We start from the raw sequence: 27794 nt of genomic DNA on the forward strand, positions 1-27794 counted from the left end.
AATAGCAAACTTAAAAAAAAAATAAACTCTCATTGTTGAGATATATAGTGATTGGGTCATAGATTGATCTGAGAATGCTAACTTACCTTTATTTTTGGGGTTTTCAAAACCAGATTGCCGAGACAATGATGTGTTTCCTGAATGGCGTGATGTTAGCCCCCAGCATGCCAGTCCTTTTCCCAAGACAACAAATCCATTCTGGAATGAACTCTCTGCTTCTAACCCATTCCTGGATGACATAGCTCGTTTAACAAATCCTGAGAAGAGTACAAACATATCCATTTTCAAAGAAGACCCCTTTCTCTTCTTTAGAGAAGTGGAAGAAGATAGTTCTTCTGGTGATGAATTCAATGTCCATCAGTTGCTCAGGAAGCCTTCATCAAGGAAATCTGGGAAATCCAAGAGTGTTTCAGAACTTTTGGACATTATTGATGGGACACTAAACACAGAAACATCTGACCAGATTTTACCTCATGACATGGAATGGCTTCAACATGACCGGGAGGCTTATAAAATGGCCTGGTTAAGTCAACGTCAGCTGGCTCGATCATGCCTGGGTTTGAACACCATGAGTCACAGTCCAGGTTGGGCTCAGACACAAGTGGCAGACACTGTTGTCATTTGTAAATTGGACCACAAGGGAGGCTCAGTGCAACTCCCGGGATCACACATTACTGTGCATGTGCCTCAGGGCCATGTAAAGACTGGAGAGTTCCAAGAAATCACCATGAGAGCTTTTCTAGACCCTCCAGAATTCCTGAACCATGATCTGTCATGCACTGTGAGCCCACTGTTGGAAATTAGGTTAAGCAACCTTGATACTACAGAAGCCATTTTGTTAGAAATGAAAATCTCAGCTGAAGTGAGGCAGGACCCTTTTAGCCAAGTCATGGGGATGCTGACTTGTTTGCATGGCTCTAATAGAGGGGGGCCCTTCAAAGAGCTCAGTACCTGCTACATTTACAATGACACAATCCAAGTGAAATTATTGGAACTAAATTGTGTGATGTACATAGTGGTCACAGCTCAAGCCAAAGCCATTCAGGCACCAGCTACAAGTGTGTGGGATTATATCCACAAAACTATTTATGTTGGAATTTATGGACCTAAATACATCCATCCCAGTTTCACTGCCATCTTTACTTTATGGGGACATAACTATATGCCAAGAAAGCTCACCATTACTGATATTAACAGGAGTGGGAAAACCATGTCTCCAGTTGTATTTCAGCTCTGGGGGAAACATTCCTTTTTGCTTGATCAGCCCCATGACCTACACATTTCAGTCTTCTCAGATGATCTAGATTTTGAAGTGAAAGAAGATGATCACAGGAAAGAAATTAAACAAGATCAGCTAAAAGCTGGAGAAGTCATCCACCAACAATTTCTGTTTGCTGCAATGGACAGCAAGACCTTGCATGCATTTGTATTCCAGGTCCAGATCCACATTCCCAATGAGAACCCCATAGCACAGTTTTATGTAAGGACACCTGACCCAGCTCCCAACTTGAGTAGGATTCCCAGTCAGGCAAATGCCTTGAAAATGGAAGAGATCAAGTCCTACCCTTTGTCCCCAGCACTAGCTGCTAAATATCCCAAGTTTCAAGATAAAACACTTCACTTTAACAATTATGGTGTAACTTTGAAAACAGTGTTAAGGCAGAACAAGATTAATTACCTCCTAGAATATTTCAAAGGGGACACTATTGCGCTTCTTGGAGGAGGCAAGGTGAAAGCTGTTGGTCAGACCAAAGTCAAGGAATGGCATGTAGGAGTCCTCCGGGGAAAGCTTGGTCTTGTGCGTTGCAAAAATGTCAAAGTTATTTCTAGGGAACAAGTAATTGACATGTCAGAGAATGCATTTACAACCCAGAAACTTCTGGAGCAGGCTGCCCTGCCCTTTAAGAAGATGACCTATATCTATTCAACTGTGCTGACCTTGGTATCAGAAAAAATTTTGGACTGGAAAGCTTTAGCTGATGCACTGGGCTATTCACAGATGACAGAAGAAGATTTTGATCAAATCCAAGTTGACAAAGAGACAGAAAGAGTGTGTTATATTGTCAAGAAGTTGAAGGAAGATTGTCATGCAGACAGAAACAGGAGGAGCTTTCTTTATGAACTTGTGGTTGTAAGTATTGCCTCAGTGCTTTTTTTAAACAAAAACTTTATAACATAATTAATGTATTAGCACTCCTTTCAAATAATGATAAAGAATAGGTGAATTTGCTTCCAGTAGTTAGTAAATTAAACTGTAAAATGCCACTAGGGTCTGGATATAAGACTTTCTTAAATTTAATATTCAGTTGAATTCTTATCAGAAAAAATCCCCCTCTTCCAAGCATGCTATTATTCTTTTGAAGGAAGAATAAAGATTCTGTGTGTGGCAGGACATAACACTTAAGAGATTTGCTCTTCTCTTTTCTCAAATATTTAGACAGCTTCTATTACCACAAAGTAAATCCATTTCATAAAGGTAAATAACAGCAGGGACATGGAAAGCAGAATTTAACCATTTAACCTTTTAATTCATTGGAGATTTATTCTCTCTGTCTCTGTTTTTCTCTGTCTGTCTTTCTGTCTTTGTCTCTGTGTCTTTGTGTGTATCAGTGTCCTTTGATTTTGGATTTTGAAATACATTGAGTCCTGTATTTGTATTCAGAAATACCTGGGATCAAAACCAGCATCAGATGTTTACTAGTTGTTAGACCCTGAGGAAATAATTTTACCTCTTTGTTCTTCACTTTCCTCATTTGTAAAATAAAGAGGTCAAACTTAATGAATTCTGAAGTCCTTTCCTAACCCTCTGATCCTACAATTTGACAAATTTAAATCATTACTATCCATGGAAAGGAGAAAATGGGTGGCAGCTAGAAGGGTGGGCTTGGAATTGAATGGACTTAAGCTACAGATACACCTCTGATACATACTATCTGTGTGACCACATAACCTCTCTAGTTTCTATGACTAGAAATTACAAATAAGATACTGAACTGCATTGTGGATGAAGAGTTGGAAACCTTGGGAGTTGCCCACAGCAATTAAATAACAGAATTGGACCCCAAGCCACAAGAGAGTTCCTTGGACTTCTGTTAAGGGCTACTGTTTGTCAAATCCTCATCTTGGCACAGAGGGCATGCTGAGTTCTCAAAATTCTTGTCAGTGGAAAAGATGATTTAGTAGTCTCCAACAAGATGAAAAGGCTTTGATTAAGGGCCATATATGTCTATTCTATACATGCCATTTTAGGATCAATCTAGCTACTTTTAGATAGACTCATTACTAAGATTGATCCAGGGGGTCACTTTTTAGGCAAAACGATCCAAGACAACTTTTTCTTAAATCATCAATGGGGAGAGTATTCCAATCAAGGAAACCATGGATGGAGAGGTCAATAAATCAACAAAGATTTATTAAATGCTTATCATATGTCTCTTCACTGTGCTAAATGCTGAGGATACAAAGATAAAAATAAAATGATCTCTGCCCTTAAGGAACTTACTCTATATCAGGGGAAGTGCCAACCATTGATAATAAATTAATCTTGTGAAAAGGTCACATCATTCAGAATCACACTCCACAGGTCCATTGACTAAGCAATTACCATAATTTGTTGTTAAATTTTTTCAGTAGTGTCCAACTCTCCATGATTCCATTTGGATTTCCGTAGCAGAGAAAGTGGAGTGGTTTGTGATTTTTTTTTGTAGCTCATTTTACAGATGAGGAAACTGAGATAAACAAGGTTAAGTTATTTGTCAAGGATCACATAACTAATAAGTGTCAGAGATGGATTTAAATTCAGGCAGGTGAGTCTTCCTGAATAGAGGTCTGGCACTCTACTACGGTACCTAACTGCCTTCTGACCATATTTTATATAATTAGAATCTTGAAAAGTGTGAATTTCAGATACCTTTGATAATTTTATTGGATTTATTATTAGCATTAATTGGAATCTACAAATAGATACTAGACATTTTTTAAGGGAAATGAACAAGGAGCTGGGGAAATCAGAGCAAGACTTGTGGCAAAGTGATGATTGAACTTAGCCCTGAAGCAAGATGAAGTTGGAGTAATGAAGGAGTGCATTCCAGGCATGAGGGATAGTAAGTGTGAAGGAATGCCCATGAAGCTAGCATTAATACAGTGCTTAAGACTTGTAAAACATTTTGTTTGTCTAGATTCATCTGATCCTCACAACAACCCTGTGAAATTCACAATTATCCCCATTTTCCAGATGAGGAAAGTCAGGTTTAATCACTTGCCTGAGGTCACACAGTGAGTGGTTGAAGAAGGATTTAAACTTAGGTCCATTCTTACTCTAAGTCCCTTCTCTCATCCTCCATCCACTGGACCACCTAAAGTCAGTCGCATGGCACAGCACCTTGTGTGAGGAATAGTAGGCAGTGGAGGATCCTTGAACCCTTCAGAGAAATGAAAGTTTTCAGTGAACACATGAGGCCTCCACTTAGTTTAATTTATATTCTCTAAATAGGACTGTCAAGTTAACAATCCCTCCTGAGTAAAGTCTCAAGAATGTGCAGCTGACTGTTGGAGCATGGCTGAGAGTCAGGCCCAAATGATGGAGGAGATGCTTGCCCCATCCCCAGAGAAGGGATTCAAAATGAACAAAAGAGAAAAAATCACAAGGACATGAGGACTAGCAATATGCATGGATGGAATTCTATGCCTACATGAATGGAGTTCCTCTTAGTATGAGTACTCGCTGCAGATGCAGATCTCTACTCCTCTCTGGCTTAGTAGAAAGTCTTCAAGAGCTGATCCTGCTGGAAAATTCAAAGCCAACCTGACTGTAGAAAAGCTTGTAATGGGTCCCTCCTAACATAGCTGGTTCATCCCCATACCCATAAAGAAAAACCTCCCATCTTGATTGTTCTTTCCAGAGCTCAACTGGCAAAGGCATCAAGAAACCAAGTCATCTCCATGTCATTCAAAATCTGCAGAGGAGGATTTTTAGGGCATAAATACATACAAAGAGTCAAACTGATATCGACTTCCAGTTCAAACTTGACCAAGTGACCTGACCTCTCCAGGCCTCAGTTTCCTCACTTGCAGAAAGAAGGATTTGGACAATCTGGGCTCAAAATCCAGGGCTTTATTAATGTTAGTGTGATCTATGTGTATCATATATGTAACTGCCTCTGAATGTGATACAGAGAACATATGTGTACCTAGTTGTGTGTTCTCTCTCCTAGTAAGAGTGGAGCTCCTGGAGAATAGGGGTGATGGTTTCAGCTTTCTTTGAGTCCCTGAGGCTAAACACAGTACTTGACAGACAGAATTAGCAATTGCTAATTGACTGGCTATGTAAGTGGTAGTCTCTTAAGAGGCAGAGAATGATATAAATGAGGAAAGGATTCAAAGAGGAGAGGACATAAACATGGCTAACTTGACACGGCTTACTTGATTTGGCCAACAAGGTAAACAAGGCAAAAAGTCCAACATCACAGAAGCAAACTGTGTTCTCATTCTAGCTCTCCTGACATGTGTTGAATAAGTATTTTGAGTTTATACTACACAAACATATTCTCTGTTCATTTTAATGAGGATGTGTATTGCTTAATATCATGGCAAAAATGGTTAAAATAGAAGTTGTTTTTGGAAACACAGTAAAGAAATGACTACAACCAGATAAGTATCAGCACTGTTGCAAGGCATTGGTCTGCCCTGGGCAAGATTTGAAAATTGGATGCACTTTTGAGTTTGGAGGTAGTTCCTGTGGGTTTTACTGTTGATGAGAGGTTTTCAGCCAACACTCAAATCCATGTACTTTGAATTATTCCAGAAACTAAATATCTATGGGCAATGGAGGGTGAAAATGCTTGGCATCAAAATTGGGTGTTTATCCAAAATAATATGGAAAGTGCCACTGGTGGACTCCAATCTCTAGCCTTAGCCCTGCCTTCATACACTCTACCTCCTGCTCTGATTAGGATGATCTGCTAGTTTCAGAAGGATTTTGGGTAGAATATGCCACCAAAGAAGAAGCAAATGTACACGTGAGATGTAGAAGACAGAATAATGAGGGTTGAATTACATGGTGGAAATCATAACTATATGTGGAATAACTCATTAGCTTTGTTGCATCTCACAATATGCCCATTGAAGGCTGAATTGCAAATTTGTCTTACTTCTGTTGTTGGCCTAAAAGTGTTTATGTGAACACAACTGTCATGTCCCTGGATTTTAAGACTTGATAACTATAATATATCAGATTTGTATAATCACTGTAGGAGTTTGGTTTCAGGGATTTTTGGTTAATTGTTCAGTTGTGTCTGACGTTTTTTGACCCCATTTGGGGTTTTCTTGGCAAAGATACTGGGGTGGTTTGCCATTTCCTTCTCCAGCCCATTTTTCTTAACAAATGAAGAAGCTGAGGCAAATTGGGTTAAATGATTTACCCAGGTTCGCACAGTTAGTAAGTATTTGAAGCCAGATTTGAAACTCAGGGAGATGAACATGTCAGTCCTTGGGAGATATGGGATAGGATGAACACCTAGAGAAGTGCATTCTTTGTGTAAGTCCAGGTTCCTAGGACTTAACATTAGCATGCCCACTGCAGAACTCAGTCACAGGAATATGGGAGGATGTGTTCAAAGGGGTATGAGGGTGATTCTGTACTAAACAGAACCAGACGGAAAACACTGAGGGAAAAGTAGAATGTTTGGGTAATAGCCTAAGATCAAGATTTAGTTTCTGTCAGCAGTAGGTGAAAATGGTAGTCTTTAAGCCACAAACTCCATCCCATCCCTACACATACCCTTCACTGAAGGTGACTGGGTCCAAGATAGCAGGCTTCGTTGGTGTGAGGGTTCCAACTTCGTTGTTGCTTTCTTTTCTTAATAAAATAAAACTGTGTGTGTGTGTGTGTGTATCTTTTGTTTTTCCATCCAGATGTATTCCCCCATCCCTTATAACCAACTAACCAACCAACCAAACGAATAAATAAAAGAGATAAAAACAAACAAAAAAAAAAAACAAAAATGCAATTCAGCAACTTGAGCCAACACTCTAGCCAACTCTCAGTCTAACAGTGTCCTTAGCCCCCCACCTCTGCAAGAAGGGAGGGAGGTACAATTTTTTCTTTCTTCTTCTAGAGCCCGGCTGGATCTTCATAAGTACATACTGCCCATTTCTTTTCACTGTGACTGCCACAAGTTAATGAGCTAAGCTCATCAGTGCTAGGCTGTACAAATGGATCCATGTGGTTATGAAAGTGTGTGTGTGTATGTGTGTGTGTGTGTGTGTGTGTGCACTCACATACCTGCATGAGTGCTTGTATGTATTTGAGTATGCTTCTGAGTATTTATGTCAAATACTGACTAGACCATTGATGCTTCTGAGTATAGAGGGACATTTGGTGATTTTTTTCTTCACATACCAGGATTGGATGGATTTATTTTTGTGTTTTATAATTGAAGCCATTGATGAACAGAGAGATTTTAGGACTTTTTGAAGGCATCTACACAGGGAAGGAAGGATTGGGTAACAAAGCAAAACAAAAAAGTAGGGGGAGTAAGGGTAAGAAACAAAAGTAATTATTCATTTCATGAGACAATGTCACATGTCTTAAATGTATACTTGTTTAACTTTGGAAATACATATCAGTATCTTTCCTAGAAAATAATAGGGATGTCTCACTTTATGTAACAGATTTTGAAAAGTTATTCATGCATAAAAAGTTGGCCAAAATCTGAGTCATAGATAAGCAACAGCTCAACCCCTAAGGAAGGTAGCTATTAGAAATACTGCATAGCCAGTTCATTGAAAAATGTTGGGTCTTTCTTGGTAAAATGCTTATTTATGCCCTAATTTCAGGGACATATCAGATATTTGGTCTGTGATGAAGCTAATAATCAGGAAGCATTTATTAGGCACTCACTATATGGATGGCATTGTGTTAAACATCCTATAAGAAGAACAGAGAAACATCAATGACAAGTGATATATGGCTGCTGCCAAGTTTGCAAAGCTCTTAATGTTGTCAGTGAGTTCATCCATAAGTCAATGAGCATTTGCTGTCAGACGCTGGGTGTACAAAAGAAAGGTAAAAATAGCCCTGCCCTCAGGAAGGTCAAATTCTAATGGGATAGAAATGTATAAATAATTACATCCAGGGAAGATACCTATATGGAATAACTTCAGAACCACAGCAGGGATTCGGAAATCCCTTTTACAAAAGGTGGTTTGGGTTGAATCTTGAAAGAAGTCAGGAGACCAAGATGAGGAGATGGGGAAGGAGAACATTTGGGGCTTGGAGGGGAGCTTAGTATCATGAAAGAGGAAGAGGAAGAAGGCAAGTAGTATTGCATCCTGGAAAATATTGAAGAGAGTAAGGTCGAAGACTGGAAAGGTACGAAAGGGCTTGGTTCTGAAGGACTTTAAATGACAGAAAATGTATTTTATCCTAGCGGTAATAGTAGTTGAATGAAGGATACATACAGTGGAGTAGAGAGAATTGAGGCAGACATACCCGTTGGAATGCTACAGCAAGAATCTAGATAAATCAATGAGGGACCGAACAAAGGTGGGTGTTCCGTGAGTGGAGCCAAGGGGATATTTATGAGAGTTGTGAAGGTTGAAATGATAAGACAGCAACAGATTGGCAAGAGGATGATGCTGAGGTCATAAGCCCAGGTGACTGGGAGGATCGTGGGGTCCTCAAGACTGATAGAAAAGGTCAGAGTGAGGGAGGGTTGGAGGAAGATAATGATTCTGGTTTGGGTATGTTGAGTGTGATGTGCCTACAAGACAACCAATTCAGGATGTCCAGATCTTTTCCTTAGAAGTGCCAAATGTAGCAGAGAGGTTAAGAGGATGAGAATTAAGAAAAGATCATTAGGGTTGTCAATTAAGAAGGCATTGGTAACTTTCTGGAGAAGAATCCATCCTCTGCTCAGCTGTCCAACTGGTTTTCCCATGTCACCAGCCAATCAATAAATTTCAAGTAGTTCCCTATTTCTTCCAGGCTCAGAAAGAGCATCCCTTGTCTTTTAAAGTGTTTTGCACCCTGCTCCTTCCTAGCTTTCCAGTCTTCTTCAGCCTCCCTCCCCTCCATTTACTCTGTTAGTCAGGCACACTGGTCTCGTTGTTCTTGGTGCTTCTAAAGTCTTATCTCCCAGATCCAAGCATTTTTACTGGTGACGGCCACAGCTGGAACTCTTCTGTCTCCGCTACACTTCCTAGCTTCCTTCCATTCCCAGCTAAAATTCCACCTTCTGCACGAAGCCTTTCTCCGTCCTTCCCTCTGAGATTATCTCACATTTATCTGCTATGTAGCTTATTGTGGCATCATTGTTCACATACTGTCTCTTCCATTAGATTGGGAGCTCTTGAGAGCACACACTGGCATTCTTTGTAGCCCCAGCACAGAACACAGGGCCAGGCACATTGTAGGCTCTCAGTAAATGCTAGCCAATTAACTGGCTGATGGTTTTAATTAAATGAAGAGATTAAGAGCCTCACTGCATGTGGTCAAGAAGAGAGGAGACTAAGTGGAGAGACCAAATGTAGATGGTCTTCTCCAGGAGTTTAGCCATGAAAAAGAGAACAATCTCTTATTTGATTCTGACAATAACAGAGGAAATATGAGATCAGGTATTACTACTTCTACCTCATTGATGAAGAAATTGAGATACAGAGGGGTTGTGACTTGTCCAGGGCCACACTGCAAGGTAGTATGGGAGGCAGGATAGTAGCCCAGGACTCTTCTGATTGCAGACTCAACTTTCTTCTCCTTTACTATGTTACTTTTGATCCAATCCATCCCCCTCATTTTATCCTGCTCAGAGAAGGGATGTGACTTGATCCAAGTCAGACAGGAGGAGAGCCAAGATTCAACCTCAGCTCCCTCTCCTCCCAACATGGCCTCTTCTGCCTTCTTGTGCTGGCACAGTTTTACATGTACAGTTTGCTGAGAGCACAGTATACATGCATGACCCACCTCTTCTAGTGGGGAAAAATCCCAAACCCCAAATGCTGCTCAGCCACACTGACATTTGGTAGAAAGCAAGTAGCAGTTGCTTGAAGATGTGGGTGTGTGTGTGCGGGGGGGTGTCCATTTATCAGATCATGCACTGATGACTTGTTTTTAATGATGACAGCAATCTCGCCATGTAACTTTTTGCTGCAGGCACTGCTGAAGATAGACTGCCATGGATTGGTTGTGCATCTTATCCGGGAGACGGTGATTCTGACTTCAGCTGTCAAACTAGGAAAAGGCTGGAGAGAGCTGGCGGAAAAGCTAGTGAGACTCACAAAACAGCAAATTGAGGCGTATGAGATCCCTCACCGAGGAAGAACTGGAGAAGTTGCCATGGAGGTAAAAAAAAATCTACTTGAATGTTTTTAAGCTTTGAGATTCCACTTGTCAAGAGATGGCCAAAGTACCCAAAGCAGAAAGATGCCAAGAGCTGACCTTACGCATAGGACAGGTAGGAGGTGACACCACCAATGTTTATGCACTCATCCTGTGGTGTCTGAAATGCCCTCATCACTTACACCTCTGGATAAAAGTACTGAGAGACATTTGGGAGGGCTGATGAGTTCTTCACATTTGGCATCTCAAAGGAGAATTGGAGAGACACACACAGAGACAGAAACAGAGATATACACAGAGAAAGCTTTTATTGCTGCCTTTTCCCTAATTATTGCTACTTACCTTGGGGAGAATGGCTGGGATATCCCCTACCCCCTCCCAATATCATCACAGGGATTGTATGTGATAGTATTTGTAAATGAGTTAGCATAGGGCCTCCCACATAGTAAGTGCTTTATAAGTTCTTGTTTTGTTCCTCCTTCCAAGGAGAAGTCCCCCATAGAACAAAAAGGTCAGTGAGAGGTCAGGTAGGTGTACAGTCGATAGAACATTGGAATCAGAATCAGGCCAATCTAAGTTTAAATCCTCTCTTACACATTAGGTATGTGACTCTTGGCAAGAGACTTAACCTTTCTTTGTGTCAGTTTGCTCACCTGTGAAAATGGGGGTTAGAATATCATCTATCTCCCAGTGCTGTTGTAAGGGGTAAATGAGATGATATTTATAAAATGTATGTGATATTATTATTTTTTTCTTCTCTTTTTTTTTGGAAGGGAGGAAGGCAAGGCAATTGGGGTTAAGTGACTTCCCAAGCTCACACAGCTAGTAAGTGTCAGGTGTCTGAGTTCAGATTTGAACTCACGTCCTCCTGACTCCAGGGCCGGTGCTTTATCCACCGAGCCACCTAGCTGCCCATAGGTGAAATGATTATTATTGGCTAAGTAAAACAAACCAAGCCATTGTCTACATGTGACAATATATGCCTCATTCTGAATCAGTGGGCATCTGATTATCCGCCAAGAAGGGGAAACTATGTTTTAGCATCAGTCATGTGAATTTAAGGTTGATCATTGCAATGACTAGCATTTTTTTTAATAAAGCCATATCTTTTAATGTTTTTTTTCTGTACATCATTGGGACTACTGGGTAACTTATGATGACCAATTGCTTCCATCTGTAAGAATTCATACAGGTCTTTCCAGTTTTCTCTGAATTATTGACATTACTCCTTCTTTAAAGAGAGGCCACAGGGGGGAGAGGGGGGAGAAACCCTGGCTTTGGTATGAGAGGCCCTGGGTTCATTTTTCAAAGCTGACCCTTTCTACCTTTGTTACCTTAGGCAAATTCCTCCAACTGTGTAGGCCCCAGTTTCCTTCTCATAAATGATGGGGTTGGATCAGATAACTCTGAGGTTTCTTCCAACTCTGCATCTATTACTCTCCTTTTGGCATTTCTTGTGAAACACTATTATTCCATTCCCTGCCTCTTGCATTACTGTGACCTTGGCCAAATAACCTAAACCTCCCTAAGCCTCAGTCTTCTCATCTGTAAAATGAGAGGATTGGAATAGCTGGCAGTTGAGGTTCCCTCCAGTTCTCGGTGTAGGTTCCTATGATCTTTCATCTTCATAATCTGAAATTGATTCAATACTGTTTTGTTTCTACTTGTTTGCTTTTGTTTATTTTTATTACAACAAAAATGTTGCTACAAATTGTCCTATGTATGTATGCATGTATCTTATCCATCCATCCATCCATCCATCCATCCATCCATCCATCCATCCATCCATCCATCCATCTCTCTAATCTTTCCTCTGCTTTTGGTCTGCATATGGCCAATAATGGCATCATCGAGTGAACATGATATGAATTACCAAATGCCTTGGGACTTTTCTAATCTAGCTCCAAATTATCCTCCAGAATGCCTGGGGCAATTCCCAGATCCACAAATGGTGCATTTGTGTGCCGCTCTAACATCTGACATTTTTATTTTTTCACACCTTTTCCAATCTGATTGTTATGCAGTTAAAACTCAGAGTTGTCGATTTATTTTTCTCTCATGATGAGTAATTTGGAGCATCCTTTCACATGACTGTGGATAGCTGGCATTTTGCCATTTAAAAACTTCCAGTTTATTTCTCTTTATTATTTTTATATTGAGAAATAGACAGCTTTTGTGCATTTTTATTCACATCAACGATTATGCTTTTGAAGATAGGAAATCAATAAAAATGTTCTTTAAAAACAGAATTTGGGTAACCTACAATGAATAATTGTCAAACGGGGTCACTGATAAAACATATCTTAGTCAAATCATTGAAGAAGTGGGCGACTGTGAGTTGAGAATATTGCATAGACTGTAAGAATAACAGGAACCCATGAACAGATACAGAAATCCCATAGAACATTCAAACAGCCCGTCACCCTTTCCTTCTGCCCTCACACCTTGGGAAAGTAATTGAACGTAAGGTTGCTCTCAAGTCAATGTCTTGACATTCAGTTTCTAGGTGTGTCTTGATAGATTAACTGTTCTCTTTTAAAATAATCAATTTAGTGGCTCTAAACAAAAAATTACAAAGCATGAAAAGATATTTTTGGGGTAAAAAGATTTGTAAAATGGAAACTGTCATTAATTGTTGTTGTTCATTTGTCGTTCAATAATTGTAGCCCATTTGGGGTTTTCTTGGAAAAGATAGTGAAGAAGTTTGCCAATTCCTTCTCCAGTTCATTTTACTGGTGAGGAAACTGAGGTAAACAGGGTCACACAATTAGTAAGGTTCTGAGGCCAGATTTGAACTCAGGAAGATGAATCTTCCTGTGTCTAAGCCCAGCATTTTATCTACTGTCTCACCGAGCTGCCCTGTCTTTAATTACAATAAGTAAAGAATGAATTCTTGAGTATTCATCTATGACTTTGTGATCTCATGCATGCAGGTGTTCTCTCTAGCAGAGTAGACCACAATGCATCTCTCCCTGCACATCTTGTATGGCTCCTGTCCATGCTCTTCCATAAACCCTCCAAACAGCATCCACCCAGTGTGCCGAGAGCCTTATTCTGATGTGGGCTTCCCTTTGTTATTCTCCACGTAAACCTGCCCTTTTTTCTTTTCTGCTCATATGTTTTCAATTTCCTTATGTTCAATAATACTCACGGTCCCCAGTTCCATGGCTGTTCAAGGCCCCATCTAGCTTGATTTGTTTGTTCATCTTTATCCTTCTGCACAACAGAAGAGATGTAGCACAACTTAGCGAACAGAAAAGTTCTAGGTTTGGAGTGAGCCAATGAGTTCAGATCTTGCCTCTGACATTGAAGAGCTATAAGACCCAAGTAACCTCACTGAGCCACAGGTAATGCCTGAATGCTTAACTTCTAGGTCATAGATAGGCTGTGATTGACATTGGTAAATGGGATTCCCATGCTAGATGTTGGCCATGCTAATGAAATCGTGGTTCCTACTCTTCTGGATCCTTCTCTTCCTCTGAGGCTCAGATCACATACCATTCATTTCCTCTGTGAGACCTTCTTTGATCCCTTCCTCATACTCCTCTACCCCACTGTAATTGTCTGTTTCCTTCCTCCTCAGCCCTTCCTAGAGCACTTAGAATTTGGGCCATGATCGTGCCTACCTTGGGCTGCTCAATGCGGTATTGAGTATTTTAGTCCCTACTTTACAAACTGGGAAATCAAGACCTAGATCTTGACTTACTCATTGGCTCTTGGCTAGTAAGGTTTGGAGCTGGGGAAGACTCTGCGCTTTTTCTTTTCTAATCAAGGTCACAGCCAAGGGGAACTTTGTCACCCTCAATGTAATCAGCAATGGTTCACATCATTTTTTTTTTGGCCACACTTCTCTCTGGCCCAAAGTGTGTCTGCAGCTTGGCTAGTCCATTGTCTGTCAGCACAAAGGAACTCTGGAGGACTGTCATTCAACCTATTTCTTTGCCATCCACTCTGCTGAGTCGACACCAGAAGGAGGCCCCAGGCTAAGGCTCTCCTGCTTTGGAAGAGCTGACACAGCAACAGACACTGAAAAATCCTCCAACTGCTCCCTTGCTACCTGGTAAAGAACAGAGGGAAGAGGCGACTTCCCTCCCAGGCCCCATTTTCTCTTAGATGTCTAGTGCAGCTCCAGACATCCCCCGTGACTTCAGCTTTTGTTCTCCTCTTTTCTTGCCCTTCCTTCTTCTTTCTCTTCTCTGTCTTCCTTACTCCCCCAATGCCAGTAGATGGACAGGGGGTTGGGCCACATGGCTGTAGTTGGGGGCAGGGGAAAGGAATGGGAAGTTCCCTTTCCCCACTTCAATCCTTGTTTGCAAATCAACATTTCTTTTAATGCCTATGTCTCAAGTCCATTCTAGTGTCAAATACATTAGTTGGCAAATATATTACTGACAGCTTGGTGACTTGGTGGATAGAGTGCCAGATCTAGAGTCATGCAGACCTGAGTTCAAATCTAGCCTTAGACACTAACTCTGTGACCCTGGGCAAGTCACTTAATCACTCTGCCCCAGATTCCTCATCTGTAAAATGGACATAAAAAAATCAAATGAGATAATCGTTGTGAGGATCAAAAGAGATAAACACAATGTCTGGCTCATAGTAAGTACTATACAATATTAGCTATCATTATCATTATTAATTATGTGCCTGTTATAACATTTGTTATGGGGTTTATTGGTCATGTATATGCATATGCATATACATATAGATACACACATAGACACATTCACTTAATGGGCATATTCAACCCTAAAAGAATCACCAGAATAGTTACCAAGTCTTCATTAAGCCCTAAGTATGGGTATTTGCACCCTGGCTCATGGCCACCCTGGGTTTTGGCTTTGGCCCATCTAAGGGAAGGAAGCTGCATGTCGAGAGACCATTCAGGGCCCCAGCTCGAGGCACCTCCTTCTGCTATCTCTGGGGCCATGTCCCCACTCTGACTCTGGGTGAAGGAGTCTCATCTAAGAAGTGTTTATCAGTGTTTCTTTTCATTGTTCGCTTTCTATTTAAACTGTATCCCCAAGCTGAACTTTATATTACTCAAGGGTTTTCTTTTTTGATGACATTGGGGTTCTTGTGCATGAGCAAAATGGCAAATTTGGAGTATGACCCTGAGCTAAATATGTCTCTCAGATGATTTCCTTTGAACAGTTGTACTTGTGCAATAGGAAACGATGATTGTTATGTTCCTATGGAAGTTACTGAAAAAAGTCCCTGGAGCATTCTAAAAGGTCTTTGAAATTAAAAAAAAATCCAACGCTCTCGCTAAAGTTAATACTTTGCTCTATCCAGATACACTTCTGTGTCACCCTTCCACAATCTACCTATAAAAACCTTGTTATGCCTTTACTTTTAGTATATGTGGGATGTGGGGGACAGGGAAGACTGCTACTTCTGCTGCAAGGCCTGTTTGCCCCCTCTGATATCTACCTGCCAGTGTCTCCAGGAAACTGTTGCATGTATAGTAGCCATGGCCCAAGGAACCATTTTGGCAGGCAGCCTAAACCAACTTGAAGGTAACTGATGGGTCTGAAACTCATCAGTGAGTTAGTGGGGTGTCCTGTACCAAGTGTGTGAAGACTTTGGGCAGTGGGGTGGGTGGATATGAATAGTTTGTCCCTATGGTCCAAGAAAGTGGCAGAAACAGATGTTGTGGAGAGCTTAGAGCTTGGTTAGATATGGAAGACACCAAGGTCATTCACTACATCCTAGGCCATTGACAGCCATCTTGATTTTTGTCTTGCTATGGAACTCCAATGACTCTGGAAGAGAGAGCAAGGTCAATGGTTCTGCACAACCATATGTCACTTAGATCCAGTTTTTGTGTGAGTCAAGAGACATAACTTATACCATTTTTACTGACATCAAAGTCCCGTGCCAACAGGCAAGTGATGAAATAGCAGGTGCAGATGCACTGGTATCCATAGTCACAACCGTAAACACAGGTGGGTTGACTTTCTCATTGGACTGAAGCGACAGGGGCATTTGGCAGCCTACTGGGGGTCTGAACAGCCTTTTGTAAGGCCTGCAGTGTTCACCACCTCCTGTGAGGAAGGGGCTAGAAAAGGTGCCCTAAAATGTTATAATTCACCTAAGCTAACCTCAGCCTGGTAAGCAGGCTGGGATCCGACTCTGTGATTAAACATGAATAGATGCACAAAAATGCTTTTGAAGATGATTCCCATTGGTGCATAGAATCGCATACACTTATGGACAAAACATCCAGATCAGAAAGATGAACGGCCATTGTTGCAAGAGAATGCAGCAGACACAGCCCCCAATAGCAGCCCTAAGTGAAACAAGGCTTCCAAGTGAGGCCCAGCTTACCAAATGGCCACAGCGAAGGGGAGCACTGTGAAGCTGGTGCAGGTTCTTCACTCAGAATTAATCTAGTCAACAAGCTCGTGTGCCACCAAAAGGAACGAACAACAGGCCCAAGACAATGAGGATGCCCCTGGCAGGCAGACACTGTGCCACCATTATTAGTGCACGTGCTCTCACTATGATAAACCGTGATGAGATTAAGGGGAAATGTTATGAAGACCCGGAGACCCTTATAATCAATGAGCCAGAAGAGGGCAGGTTTATAATTCTGGGTGACTTTAACACCAGAATAGCCACAGACAATTAGAAAAGGCTGACAGTCCTTGGGAGGAGCAAAGTCAGAAATGGCAATAGCAAAAGTCACTTATACTAAAGACTCATGTGTCTTATGACTTTCTCATTACCAACACTCTATTGGATTTACCTAAATGCAACAAAACTTTATGGATGCACCTTCTTGGCAAACATTGATATTTAGTGGACTATGTCATTGTGAGGAGAAGAGAGACAGGATGGGAGAGTGAAGGCAATGTGTGGTACAAGGTGCTGGACTGATCATAGACTTATCCTCTCTAATCTAAACATTCACATTCAACAAAAGTTGTGACCCCAAGGCAAGATGATTAGGAGAAGGCTTCATGTCAACAAATTAGAGTACTTTTCCAAGAGAAAATAGTTCATTGCTAACTTGAAAGGAAAGTTGAGACAAGATGTGGTTGGTAACAGTGGAACAGAAAAGGAGTGGGCACCTTTCAGAGATTTGGTGTATAACACTGCATTTACTCATATGGGCCAGAACACTTACAAACATCAGGATTGGTTTAATGAAAATGATGGGCAAATTCAAAAGCTGCTAAATGAAAAATGAGAATTCCACAGGGTTTACCAGCAGGATAGTTTGTTCCTTCTAAGAAGGCAGACAGGGGTAGGGAATCTGCAGCCTTTAGGCCACATGTGGTGCTCTAGGTCCTCAAGTGCAGCCGTTTGACTAAATCTAAACTTCACAGAACAAATCCCCTTAATAAGATGTTTTATTCTGTAAACTTTGGACTCAGTCAAAAGGTGTACCCAAGCACCTATAAGGTCACATGTGGCTTCGAGGTCACAGGTTCCCCACCCCTGGTTTTACTGCATCAGAAGTAAAGTGCAAGTGAAGCTTAGAGAAATGTAGGATTCTTGGATCAGTTGGAAGGCAGATGAAATTTAGTTTTACACTGATAGTAACCATCCAAAGCACTTTTATGATGTCCTGAAGGCTATTTATAGTCCAAAATACCTGTGGTGCACCTCAATTAGTCAGTGCTGAGAGAGCCACATTGATTAATATGGACATAATCCTGGAGAGATGGGCTTAATACTCTCATAGTGTTCTCCGGAAACCATCATCAACCAATGCTGACTCCATGGACTTGACCTTAAGTTCAAGTCAATCTCTCTCTAGGGGGATTCAACTGAAGAAGAGGTATTGAATAATAGGCTCCTCTTGTGTGACAGTGCCTGGTGATGATTCCAGTCTAGCTGAGATTTATGAGGCAGGAGCTGACTGCGTATGTGAACGTTGACTGAAATCTTCCAGGTTATGGGGCAAGAGGAGGCTATCCCCCTTGAAGTTCAAGGATGACTCCATTCTCCATATCTATGAAAGAAAGGAAAATAGGCTGTCCTGTGACAATCATTGAAGGGTCTCTCTTTTAGTCATCGTCAGCAAGATTCTTGCCAGAGCCCTCCTTAATAGACCGATCCTTCACCTGGAAGATGGTCACCACTCCCAAGAGCCAGTGTGACTTCTGAAGAGCCAAGGAATGGTCCATGTTGTGTTTGCTGCCTGACAACTCCAGGAGAAATGCCAAGAACAGAACAGAGGTCTGTTCCCAACATTCATCAGTCTGATGAAAGCCTTTGATACTGTCAGTCATGAGGGCTTGTAAGTATTATACTTTAATTTCATGATGACATGCCTGCATAGATTCTGAATGATGACTTTCTCACTTTCCCAGTCACAATGGGGTGAATCAGGGCCGTGTGCTTGCTCTCATGCATTTTAGTATGGTGTTTCCAGTGATATTGTCAGACATCTTCAACAAGGACAGAAACGGCATCAAGGCCAGCTATTGTAATGATGGTAAATTCTTAACTTGAAAAGACTGCAAGCCAGGACAAAAGTGGGGAGAGCTGGTACGTGACTTTTTGTTTTCAGATGTACATTCATGCAGTCCTTGAAGTTGAGATGAAACAAAGTACAGATTGATTCTCTGCTGCTTGTGGTAATTTTGGTCTAACAATTACCACCAAGAAAGTACTGGTTTCCCATTAGGCAGCAGCACATCATCCATAAATGGAGCCACTGGTCACAGCAAATCCTTGGCAGTCTACTGTCCAGGGATGTACATATAGATGATGAGGTTGATGCACATATTTCCAGAGACGGCTTAGTGTTTGGGACGCTCTGATGGGAACCGTGGGAGAGAAGAATCAGGCTGCCCACCAAACCGAAGTTCCGCAGAGCCATTGTGCTGACCGCATCGCTGTGTGCCTATGAACCCTGGAGAGCCTCCCAGGGCCATGCCAGGAAACTGAATCATTTCCATTTGAATTGTCAGGAAGATTCTGAAGGATGGCAAAATAAGGTGCCAGACATTAAGGTCCTTTCTCCAGCTGAACTGCCAAGCATTCAAGCTCTGCTGTAGAGAGTGCAGTCATGATGGGCTGGCCACAGTATCTGAATGCCAAATGTACATTTCCTTAAAAGATTATTACACAAGGCAACTGCTCAAACAGAAATCAGAAGAATCAAACAGAATTGCAATAGCTCCAGAGAAATGCGAGATGCAGGAATTTAGAGAAATCTCCACTCCCAATGTTCACCAGGACTATTTTTGCCCAACCTGTGGTGAGGCCTTGTGGTCTCCTCAGCTACAATCAGACCCACTGTACCTGGACCCCAATGTAGTGATTTCAGTTTGGTCCTCTTGGAGAGTCATATGTGCATGTGTGCGTGTGATATTATATGTGTGTACATATGTATATGTACAAACAAGTAGTATAATGCATGAAACAGACGTGTGCATTTAGACATATACACCAATATCTGTGTGCACCTACATATATAAACGGGTGTTCATATATACACATAATAAACACATTTTACAGTTTGGCTTCAGGGAGTACAGACTTGGAAATGAGGCTGTGGGTCAAGGAGAATGAGCCTGGGCCTCAGGGTTACCTGGGTTCAAGTGTGCCCTCTGAACCATACTAGCTGAGTGCCCACTGCCAAGTCACTGAGTCTCACACTTCTGGAGCTGGAAGAGACCTCACAGGCCAGCCACTCTTTGGAAATGGAAATTTGAGGCCTCAGGCATTTCCTTGACTTGCCCAAGATCAACAAAAGGGATAAATATCTGAGGCAGTATCTGAACCCTTGTTGTCTGACTCCACACTCACTGGTCTTTCCACTGGGAACATGAGGCCTCCCATCTGATTCTCTGGGGGACCTTAATGGTGTTTGCCCTAGGAAAGTCACAGCCCAGAACACAGGGCCCTACAGGAGCCCAGGCCTGAGGCCTTAATGGACAGGAGGTGCTCCTTCCTCTTCTCAAACCTAAGATTTTAGACACGTCATGAATTTGATCCCTACACCTGCTGAAAGCACATTGTTCTCTCTGGACAGCTCAGCTGACCCACTGGGTGGCCCTCCTGGCCTTTTGGCTACATGGGGACAGGCCCCCTACCCCTTGCCCCTGCTCCCAGTCTCCAGAAGGATCATGAGTGATTTCTCCCATTTCTGTTAGTCTGTTAGTCATTTCCTTTGCCCTCCTGAGCAGAGATACCCCCCCCCCCCCCCCCCGCAACACATATCCCCATGGAAATATAGTATGGAGAGCAAAATCTTTAAGTAACTCAAGTCTGCTGGTAGTGCAGAGATATCAGTAAGATCACAAACTGAATGAAAGGGAGAGGTGTTTCATAGAGAACAGCTGCCTAGACCTGGAGAGGGAAAGGGAGAGAGAGGGGGGAGGAAGAGCGGGAGGGAGAAAAGGAGAGAGAGATTTTAGAGTAAGTGGGGTCCAAAAGGGAGAAATGCATAAATATGTGTCCTCCTGTCTGCTTCCTTCATCTTCCTTTAGCTTATCACTGTATTTTGCAATTAGCTTCCTCCTTGCCACAGGGCCAGTTAGAATCTCATCTACTCTGCTCCCTAAGTCTCTGCTCTCATTTCCCTTCTGGTACAAACACACTGGGGAAGGGAGCTCAGAGAATTTCTCCTTTTCCAATTACCTTGTAACTGCTCTCATAAGGCCGCACCCCAATCTACAGATGCAAATATTTTAGCCTCTTGTATGTTCTCTGTGCAGACCAGAGGTTTGGGATTGATTGATTTTCTATAAGTTCGGGGTGGGGGGGCAGGCCCTCAGTGCCCAAGGTCAGACAAAAGCGGATATTTCTAGGCAAAGAGGGCCTTTTCTCTAAATTTAGAAGCCTTATGACATTTGAAGGAGGCTTGTGCTGCCTGGCCACCTAAAGTCTAGGCTAGAAAGGATTACCTGGGCTCCACACAGCCTATATCAAGCTATTTAAGATAATTCAACAAGGAAGGGATCTTCTTGGTGAGAGACTACATTACATGATGGAAAGATCATTGGATTTACATCTGCAAACCTGATAGCCATGCTGTGCTTCACAAAACACATGCATAGAGTGGGGGAGGGATGGTATAATACAGTGGCTAGCATTTATAAAGTGCTTTAAGATTGCAAGGCACCACTGTGTGTGTATATGTATATATAGGTATAGATTTATATGCATATATATGTATAATTAACACACACATGAAATTTGATTCTCACAAACCTGTGAGGTAGGGTTTTTTTTTTAATTAGCCCCATTTTACATTTAGAAAACTCAAGTGATTTTTCTCAAGATCATACAGATAACATAAGTGTCTGAGGTGGGATTTGACTCTAAGTAAAGGCCTTCCTAATGAGTCATGCTTCCTCCTGTAACATTTTTTTCATGATTTTTAAAAATCTAAAAATGATACTGATTTTCCTGTGTGCACATTGGCCTCTTTGAGATGAATCCCAATCATAAATGTTTTATTTCGTGCCTCCAGAATTTAAATATTAAAGGGTTTCCTAAACTAGAAAGCAGTTTGGCAGAAACTAAGACATAGACTAACATCTCATACCACATAACAAGGTCAAAATGGGTACATAATTTAGACATAAAGAGTGATAACATTAGGGGAGCATAGGAAATTTTACCTGTTTTATCTATGGATAAGAGAAGAGTTTATGATTAAACAAGAGGTAGAAAAGATATTAGGAAATACAATGTGTACTTTTGATTTTGAAAAATTTAAAAAAAAGGTTTAAGGAAGTCAGATAATAGAAATAAAAACTTTTACAGCAAATTTCTCTGATAAAGGAAGGATTCATTTCTCAAATATATAGGGAACTGAATGAAATTTATTTCAAAAAAAGAGTCATTCTCTAATTGGTAAATGGTCAAATGATATGAACAGGCAATTCTCAGAAGAACAAATCAAAACTATAGATGTGAAAAAAAATTCTTTAAATCACTAGTGGTTAGAGAAATGCAAATTAAAATGACTCTGAGGTACTACCTTACACAATTAAAATTGATTAACATGACAGAAAAGCAAAATGATGAATGCAGAGGGAGACATGGAAAAATAGATACTCTAATGCATTATTGATGGAGTTGTGAACTATCCCAACTATTCTGGAGAATACTTTGGAACTTTGGCCAAAGGGCTATAAAACTGCGCATTCCCTTTGATTTACCAATACCACTATTAGGTCTGTTTCCCAAGCAGATTAAAAAAGGGAAGAAATAACTTATTTGTACAGAAATATTTACAGCAGCTCTCTTTGTAGTGGCAAAGAATTGTAAATATGAGGGGATGCTCATCAATTGGGAAATGGCTGAACAAGTTGTGCTGTATGAAATGATGAACAGGTGGATTTCAGGAACACCTGAAAAGGTTTATATGAACTAATGCAAAGAGATGTGAACAGAACCAAGATAACATTGCATACACTAACATCAATACTGTAAAGTGATTAACTGTGGATGACTTTATATTTATTGCTTTTTTTTTTTTTGCAACATGGCTAATATAGCAGTGCTCTGAGTAATTTTCCACGTGTAATTGTTAGCATATTGCTTGCCTTCCCAACAGGTGGGAGAGAGGCTGCAAGGAGGGAGAGAATTTGGAACTCAGATTTTAAAAAGTTAAGAATAACTAAATAATCTTTTATGAAAACAGTTTCCTCTCCTTTTGGGACTAACTACTTCCATAAAATTTTAGGCCATGGGGCCCTATCTCTGCTCCATCTGAACACTTTGAAATCAATTGTCCTCAAATTTAAGATGTATTTCCCATGATACCTAGATTTTCTCTTTCAATCACGATTTCTGAAATGGAAAACTTAGCCCTGCCCCCATTTCATAAGCTAGCATTTCCATCCAAATAAGCATTTCTTTCCTGTTGTGGAAATTAGGTCCACATTGTGTGTTTTCAATGGATTCCTCTACTTTTTGAAAGATAAAATTATTGTTAAGGGAAATCAAGAAGATATTAATCAAGAAACTCTGGGGACAGTGAAAAAGCAAGCAAATATGTCCAATTATGTGCACATTTACTCATTACTGTGCCTATTCAAAGGAATGATTAAGCCTGTCTTCTGATAAAAAAAAATAAGCAAAACAAAACAAAAACCTCTATAAAGCTGCTGATGGCCTGTATGCTATAATGTAAGGTTGTTGTATTAATCTCACATCAAAACAGACTCTTGTGGGTCACATATTGACTTGGAAACCACAAATTGACATTACCTATGTTGTATTGTATTTTTATCAATCCTTTATAAAACATTTCCCAAACACATTTTACTTTGCTTCAGATCTCAGGGAGGCATATGGCCTGCAGGCCATGAGTTTGATACTTAGGGAAAGGGGCCCTACCCTGGGTAAACAGGACACCTGAGTTCAAATCCTGACTCTGGCTTTTAGTGATCCCTTGAATTCATATTACTTTACTGCCAGTTTCATCATCTCTAATGTGGGAGAGTTCTATTTGCACCACAGACTTAGTGAGGCAGCAGCAGCAGCTACAGCAGGAACAGTAGTATGTCTAGAGGAAGGCAGCTAGGACCATGTGGATGCTGAAGACTATGCCACATAATAACCATTAGGAGGAACTGGAGATCTTAAAGGAAGACATGGAGGGGAGAGGTGCTGGGGGGGGGGTGTATTGGGAACAAACCTCTTTGTCAAATATAAATTTCTATGCGAATGTGAGCTCTTACTGTAATAATAAAACTCCTTTGTCATCTTAATATTATAACTAAGGAAACAACAAAAAAAGATTTTATTCATTGAGTTTATTGTATGAGGAATTTAGGTGGATTGATTTCTGAATATATCAAAATGTACTTATTTAAAAGAAGTTAAAACCAATTAGATTCTCTCATCTATTCTTATTTTAAAAGCAAAGAAAAGTCAAGATTACGGTGTTTAAACTTCAATCTTTATTCCCTGTGTTCTTCATTACCTGGTGCATTATCTAATGATTCTGTACTGAGTTGAGACAAAGAATTATAAACTGGGAAATCTTTAGCGTCTCTTTTGTTGTATCTTGCTTTGATCTTAGTTACATAAGGCAGTTACTGGATGCTCAGATACTGGTTTTGCACCATATTGATTACTCTTAAATGACCCCTAAATCTTTTATTTGTCCTCTGCTGCCTACAGGCCAAGGTAAACAGGCAACATAATCTTTGGCAAATGTGGAAATTTAGGAAATCATTCAACTTGCCATACCAAACATTTAACTTTGCCAATGGATTTTTAAGTGGAAAGGACTAAATGTGTTTATTAAATAATTCCATCTGTATGCGCATCATATACATGTAGAATCTGGGTGGAAGGAGTTATGGTAACCGATGTCAGAGAGCTATTTATATATTTATTTAGTTTTTATTTTCTTTGACTTGGAAAGACCAGACCAAAAATGACTAATAGGGAATTGAGACCCATGATGTACAGGAAGATAATCAGAAAACACCTCACTTCCTTTCATGAGTTCAAATCATTAGGTCAGGATGATCTGTCATCTAGGATACTAAAAATGCCAGCAGATCTAATGACTGAGCTAGTGTCAATGATCCCTGAAAGATTTCAGAGAATTAGAGAAGTGCTGCAAGAGTAGAGAGCAAATGTCCTACTAAAAATAGGGGGAAGCATGGGGTCTACAAAGTATAATATACTGAGTTTGGATGTGAATCCTGACAAAGTGCTTGCATGCTAGTGAAGGGATGGGTAATGAGCATCTGGAAATGCAAGCAGTGATCAAAATGGTGCTTTGGGGCTTAGCAAATATGAGTCATGTCAGACTGACCTCACTTTGTTCTATAAACTCTATAGGTATTATTTCTGGAGATTTTAGCAAAGCTTTTGTCAGTCTCTCATGCTATACAAGTGAACAAGGTGGACACGTGCAGGCTAGACACATAGAAGTATACAAATTTTAAATGGGTTGAATTAATGGAATGCAAAGAATAATCATTTCTAGTTCAATGGTAACTTGGAAGGAGGTCTCTGGTCGGGGTCTCAACAATCTGAGTTTCTCCCTGTACTGTTTGACATTTAAAGCCATACAAGACATTTTCCTCTATTTTGTAGCAGACACAAAGCAGGAATGTCTAGCTCACATACTGAATGATTGAGTAGGGATCCAAAGAGATTTGAACAGGCTAGTATATTGGGATAATTCTAATAAGATGGAACTTCTTAAGCTAGGATAAGATGAAAATGCCATGGCTGGGGAATTCTGATCTGGGGTATATGCAAATTCAAAATGAGATAACAATATAACATAGAAGTAAAAAAAAAAATCCGGTGCTATCTTGATCTACATTTAGAAAGGTACTTTGGAGGAATCTGAAGTCTGGCCTAGTCAGACTACATCCATAGTAGCAAGTTCATGCTTAGGGCCTGCATTTTGGGAAATATATTAATTATCAATAGAACATCCAGAGGAAGACTACTGATATGTCAAAAGTCATATGTTGTATGATTGACATAATTGGGGATGTTTGTCTTGGATAAGAGAAGATTTAGGAGGAATTGACTTATAGAATCAGTCACTGACCTAGAAATTACCTCAGAGGTCGTATATTCCACCCCCCTGATTTTATAGATGACCAAACAAAGATGCAAAGATGTTAAGTGCTATTTCCAGTTCACATAGGTGGTAAGTAGCAAAGCCAAGATTTGAACTCAGTTTATTAAGTACAGTCCAGTAATTTCCACTCTAGCAGGGCTCAAAGTATCTGAAGAAAAATTATGTTGTTTCTTGGTAGTTTTTGGTCATGTCAAGCACTTTATGACTCAATTTGGGGTTTTCTTGGTAAAGATACTGGGGGTAGTTTGCCATTTCCTTCTCCATCTCATTTTATGGATGAGGAAATGGAGGCAAACAAGGTAAAGTGATTTGCCCAGAGTCACACAGCTAGTAAGTACTTGAGGAAGAATTATCATATGGACAAGAAATTCTACATGTTCTGCTTAACTCCAGAAGGAAGAATTTCAAACAGTGCATGAAATTACAGGGAGGTATGTTTAGGCTTACTATAATAATTAATAATAATAGATAGTTTTGAGATTTTCATGTCACTTTACATATGTTAGTTCAGTTAATCCACATAAGAATCCTGATAGCAGAGTGATATCATTAGCCCCATTTTACAGATGAAGAAACTGAAGCTGAAAAAAATGAATTGATTAAGTTAGGAAGCATTTATTAAGTGTCTGCTATGTATGAGGTACTGTGCTAAATTCTGGGAATATAAAGAAAGCCAAAAATACCCAATCCCAACTCCTTCCTTAAAGAGCTCACAGTTTAATGGGATACACTATTTGCTGTACCACCTTGGCTACATCAGTTGGGAACACGCACAAACATACAAGTTCATTAATATAAAACAAGACAAAACACAATCAAAAACCCTGGATATCCTAATGATGATGGCTGCCAAACAATGGAATGGAATGTTTTAGTGGTGGTAAATTCTCCAGGAAAGCCTAATGATCATTGCTAAATAGGTTTGGAATTTGGGAACACTTCAAAGGGTTCCTTCCTCACAGCCATCTTGGCACTGGGAGTTCCAAGACACAGTTCTGAAAAGAGTTATAAGTATCATTTTCACATGGAGAGATATAAACAGTTTAAACTTACTGGATAACTTATAGGAATTTTTTTCCCTTTCCTGATTACCTTTTCATGTTTCTCTTGAGTCTTATATTGGAAAACTGAATTTTCTGTTCAGCTCTGGTCTTTTCTTCAGAAATGTTTGAAAGTTCCCAATTTTATTGAATGTTTATATTTTACACTAAAAGATTATGCTCAGTTTTTCTGGGTAGTTGATTCTTGGTTATAATCCAAGCTCTTTTATTTTCTAGAACATAATATTTCAAACTTTCTCATAGTTTTTACATGGAAGTCACTAAATCCTGTGTAATTTTGACTCATTGATATTTGAATTGTTTCTTTCTGACTGCTTGAAGTATTTTCTCCTTGACATGAACATTTTCGAATTCGGTTATACTGTTCCTGAGAGATTTCATTTTGGGATGACTTTCAGGAGGTGATTGGTGGATTCTTTCAACTATTATTTTACCCTCTGGTTCTAGGATATCAAGGAAGTTTTCCTTGATAATTTTTTGAAAAATGCTGTCCAGGCTTTATTTTTGTTTTGTTTTGTTTTTGTTTTTTGCTTTTTGATCATGGCTTTCATATAGTCCAGTAATTGTTGAATCATCTTTCCTGGAAGTATTTCAAAGGTCAGTTATTTTTTTGCATCAGGCATTTTACATTTTCTTCTATTTTTCATCCTTTTGATTTTGTTTGACTGATCTTTGATGTCTTATGGAATCATTGGCTTCCACTTGCTCAATTCTAGCTTTTTTAGGGATGCTTTACTTCAGTTACCTTTTGTATCTCTTTTTCCATTTGACCAATTCTACTTTTTAAGGAGTTGTTTTCTTTAGCCACTTTTTGTGCTTCCTTTATCAAACTATTGAATTTTTTTTCATGATTCTCTTTTTT

The 27794-nt window shown here is 40.2% G+C and overlaps 1 protein-coding gene across 4 annotated transcripts in view; it reads left to right on the forward strand.

The window, feature by feature from the left end:
* Positions 1 to 27794, forward strand: part of MACC1 (MET transcriptional regulator MACC1) — a 91983-nt gene that overhangs the window by 42038 nt on the left and 22151 nt on the right. For all 4 annotated transcript variants that reach the window (XM_069088750.1, XM_069088748.1, XM_069088746.1 and 1 more), the window contains 2 exons: positions 114 to 2131; positions 10151 to 10339. In XM_069088750.1, coding sequence (XP_068944851.1) covers positions 114 to 2131; positions 10151 to 10339 — 2207 coding nt within the window. The remainder of the gene's footprint in view (positions 1 to 113; positions 2132 to 10150; positions 10340 to 27794) is intronic.

The sequence above is a fragment of the Petaurus breviceps genome, unplaced genomic scaffold (genome assembly GCF_028583685.1).
Source record: "Petaurus breviceps papuanus isolate PSGF00001 unplaced genomic scaffold, PetGlider_PUasm1.0 185, whole genome shotgun sequence".
Taxonomy (NCBI): Eukaryota; Metazoa; Chordata; class Mammalia; order Diprotodontia; family Petauridae; genus Petaurus; species Petaurus breviceps.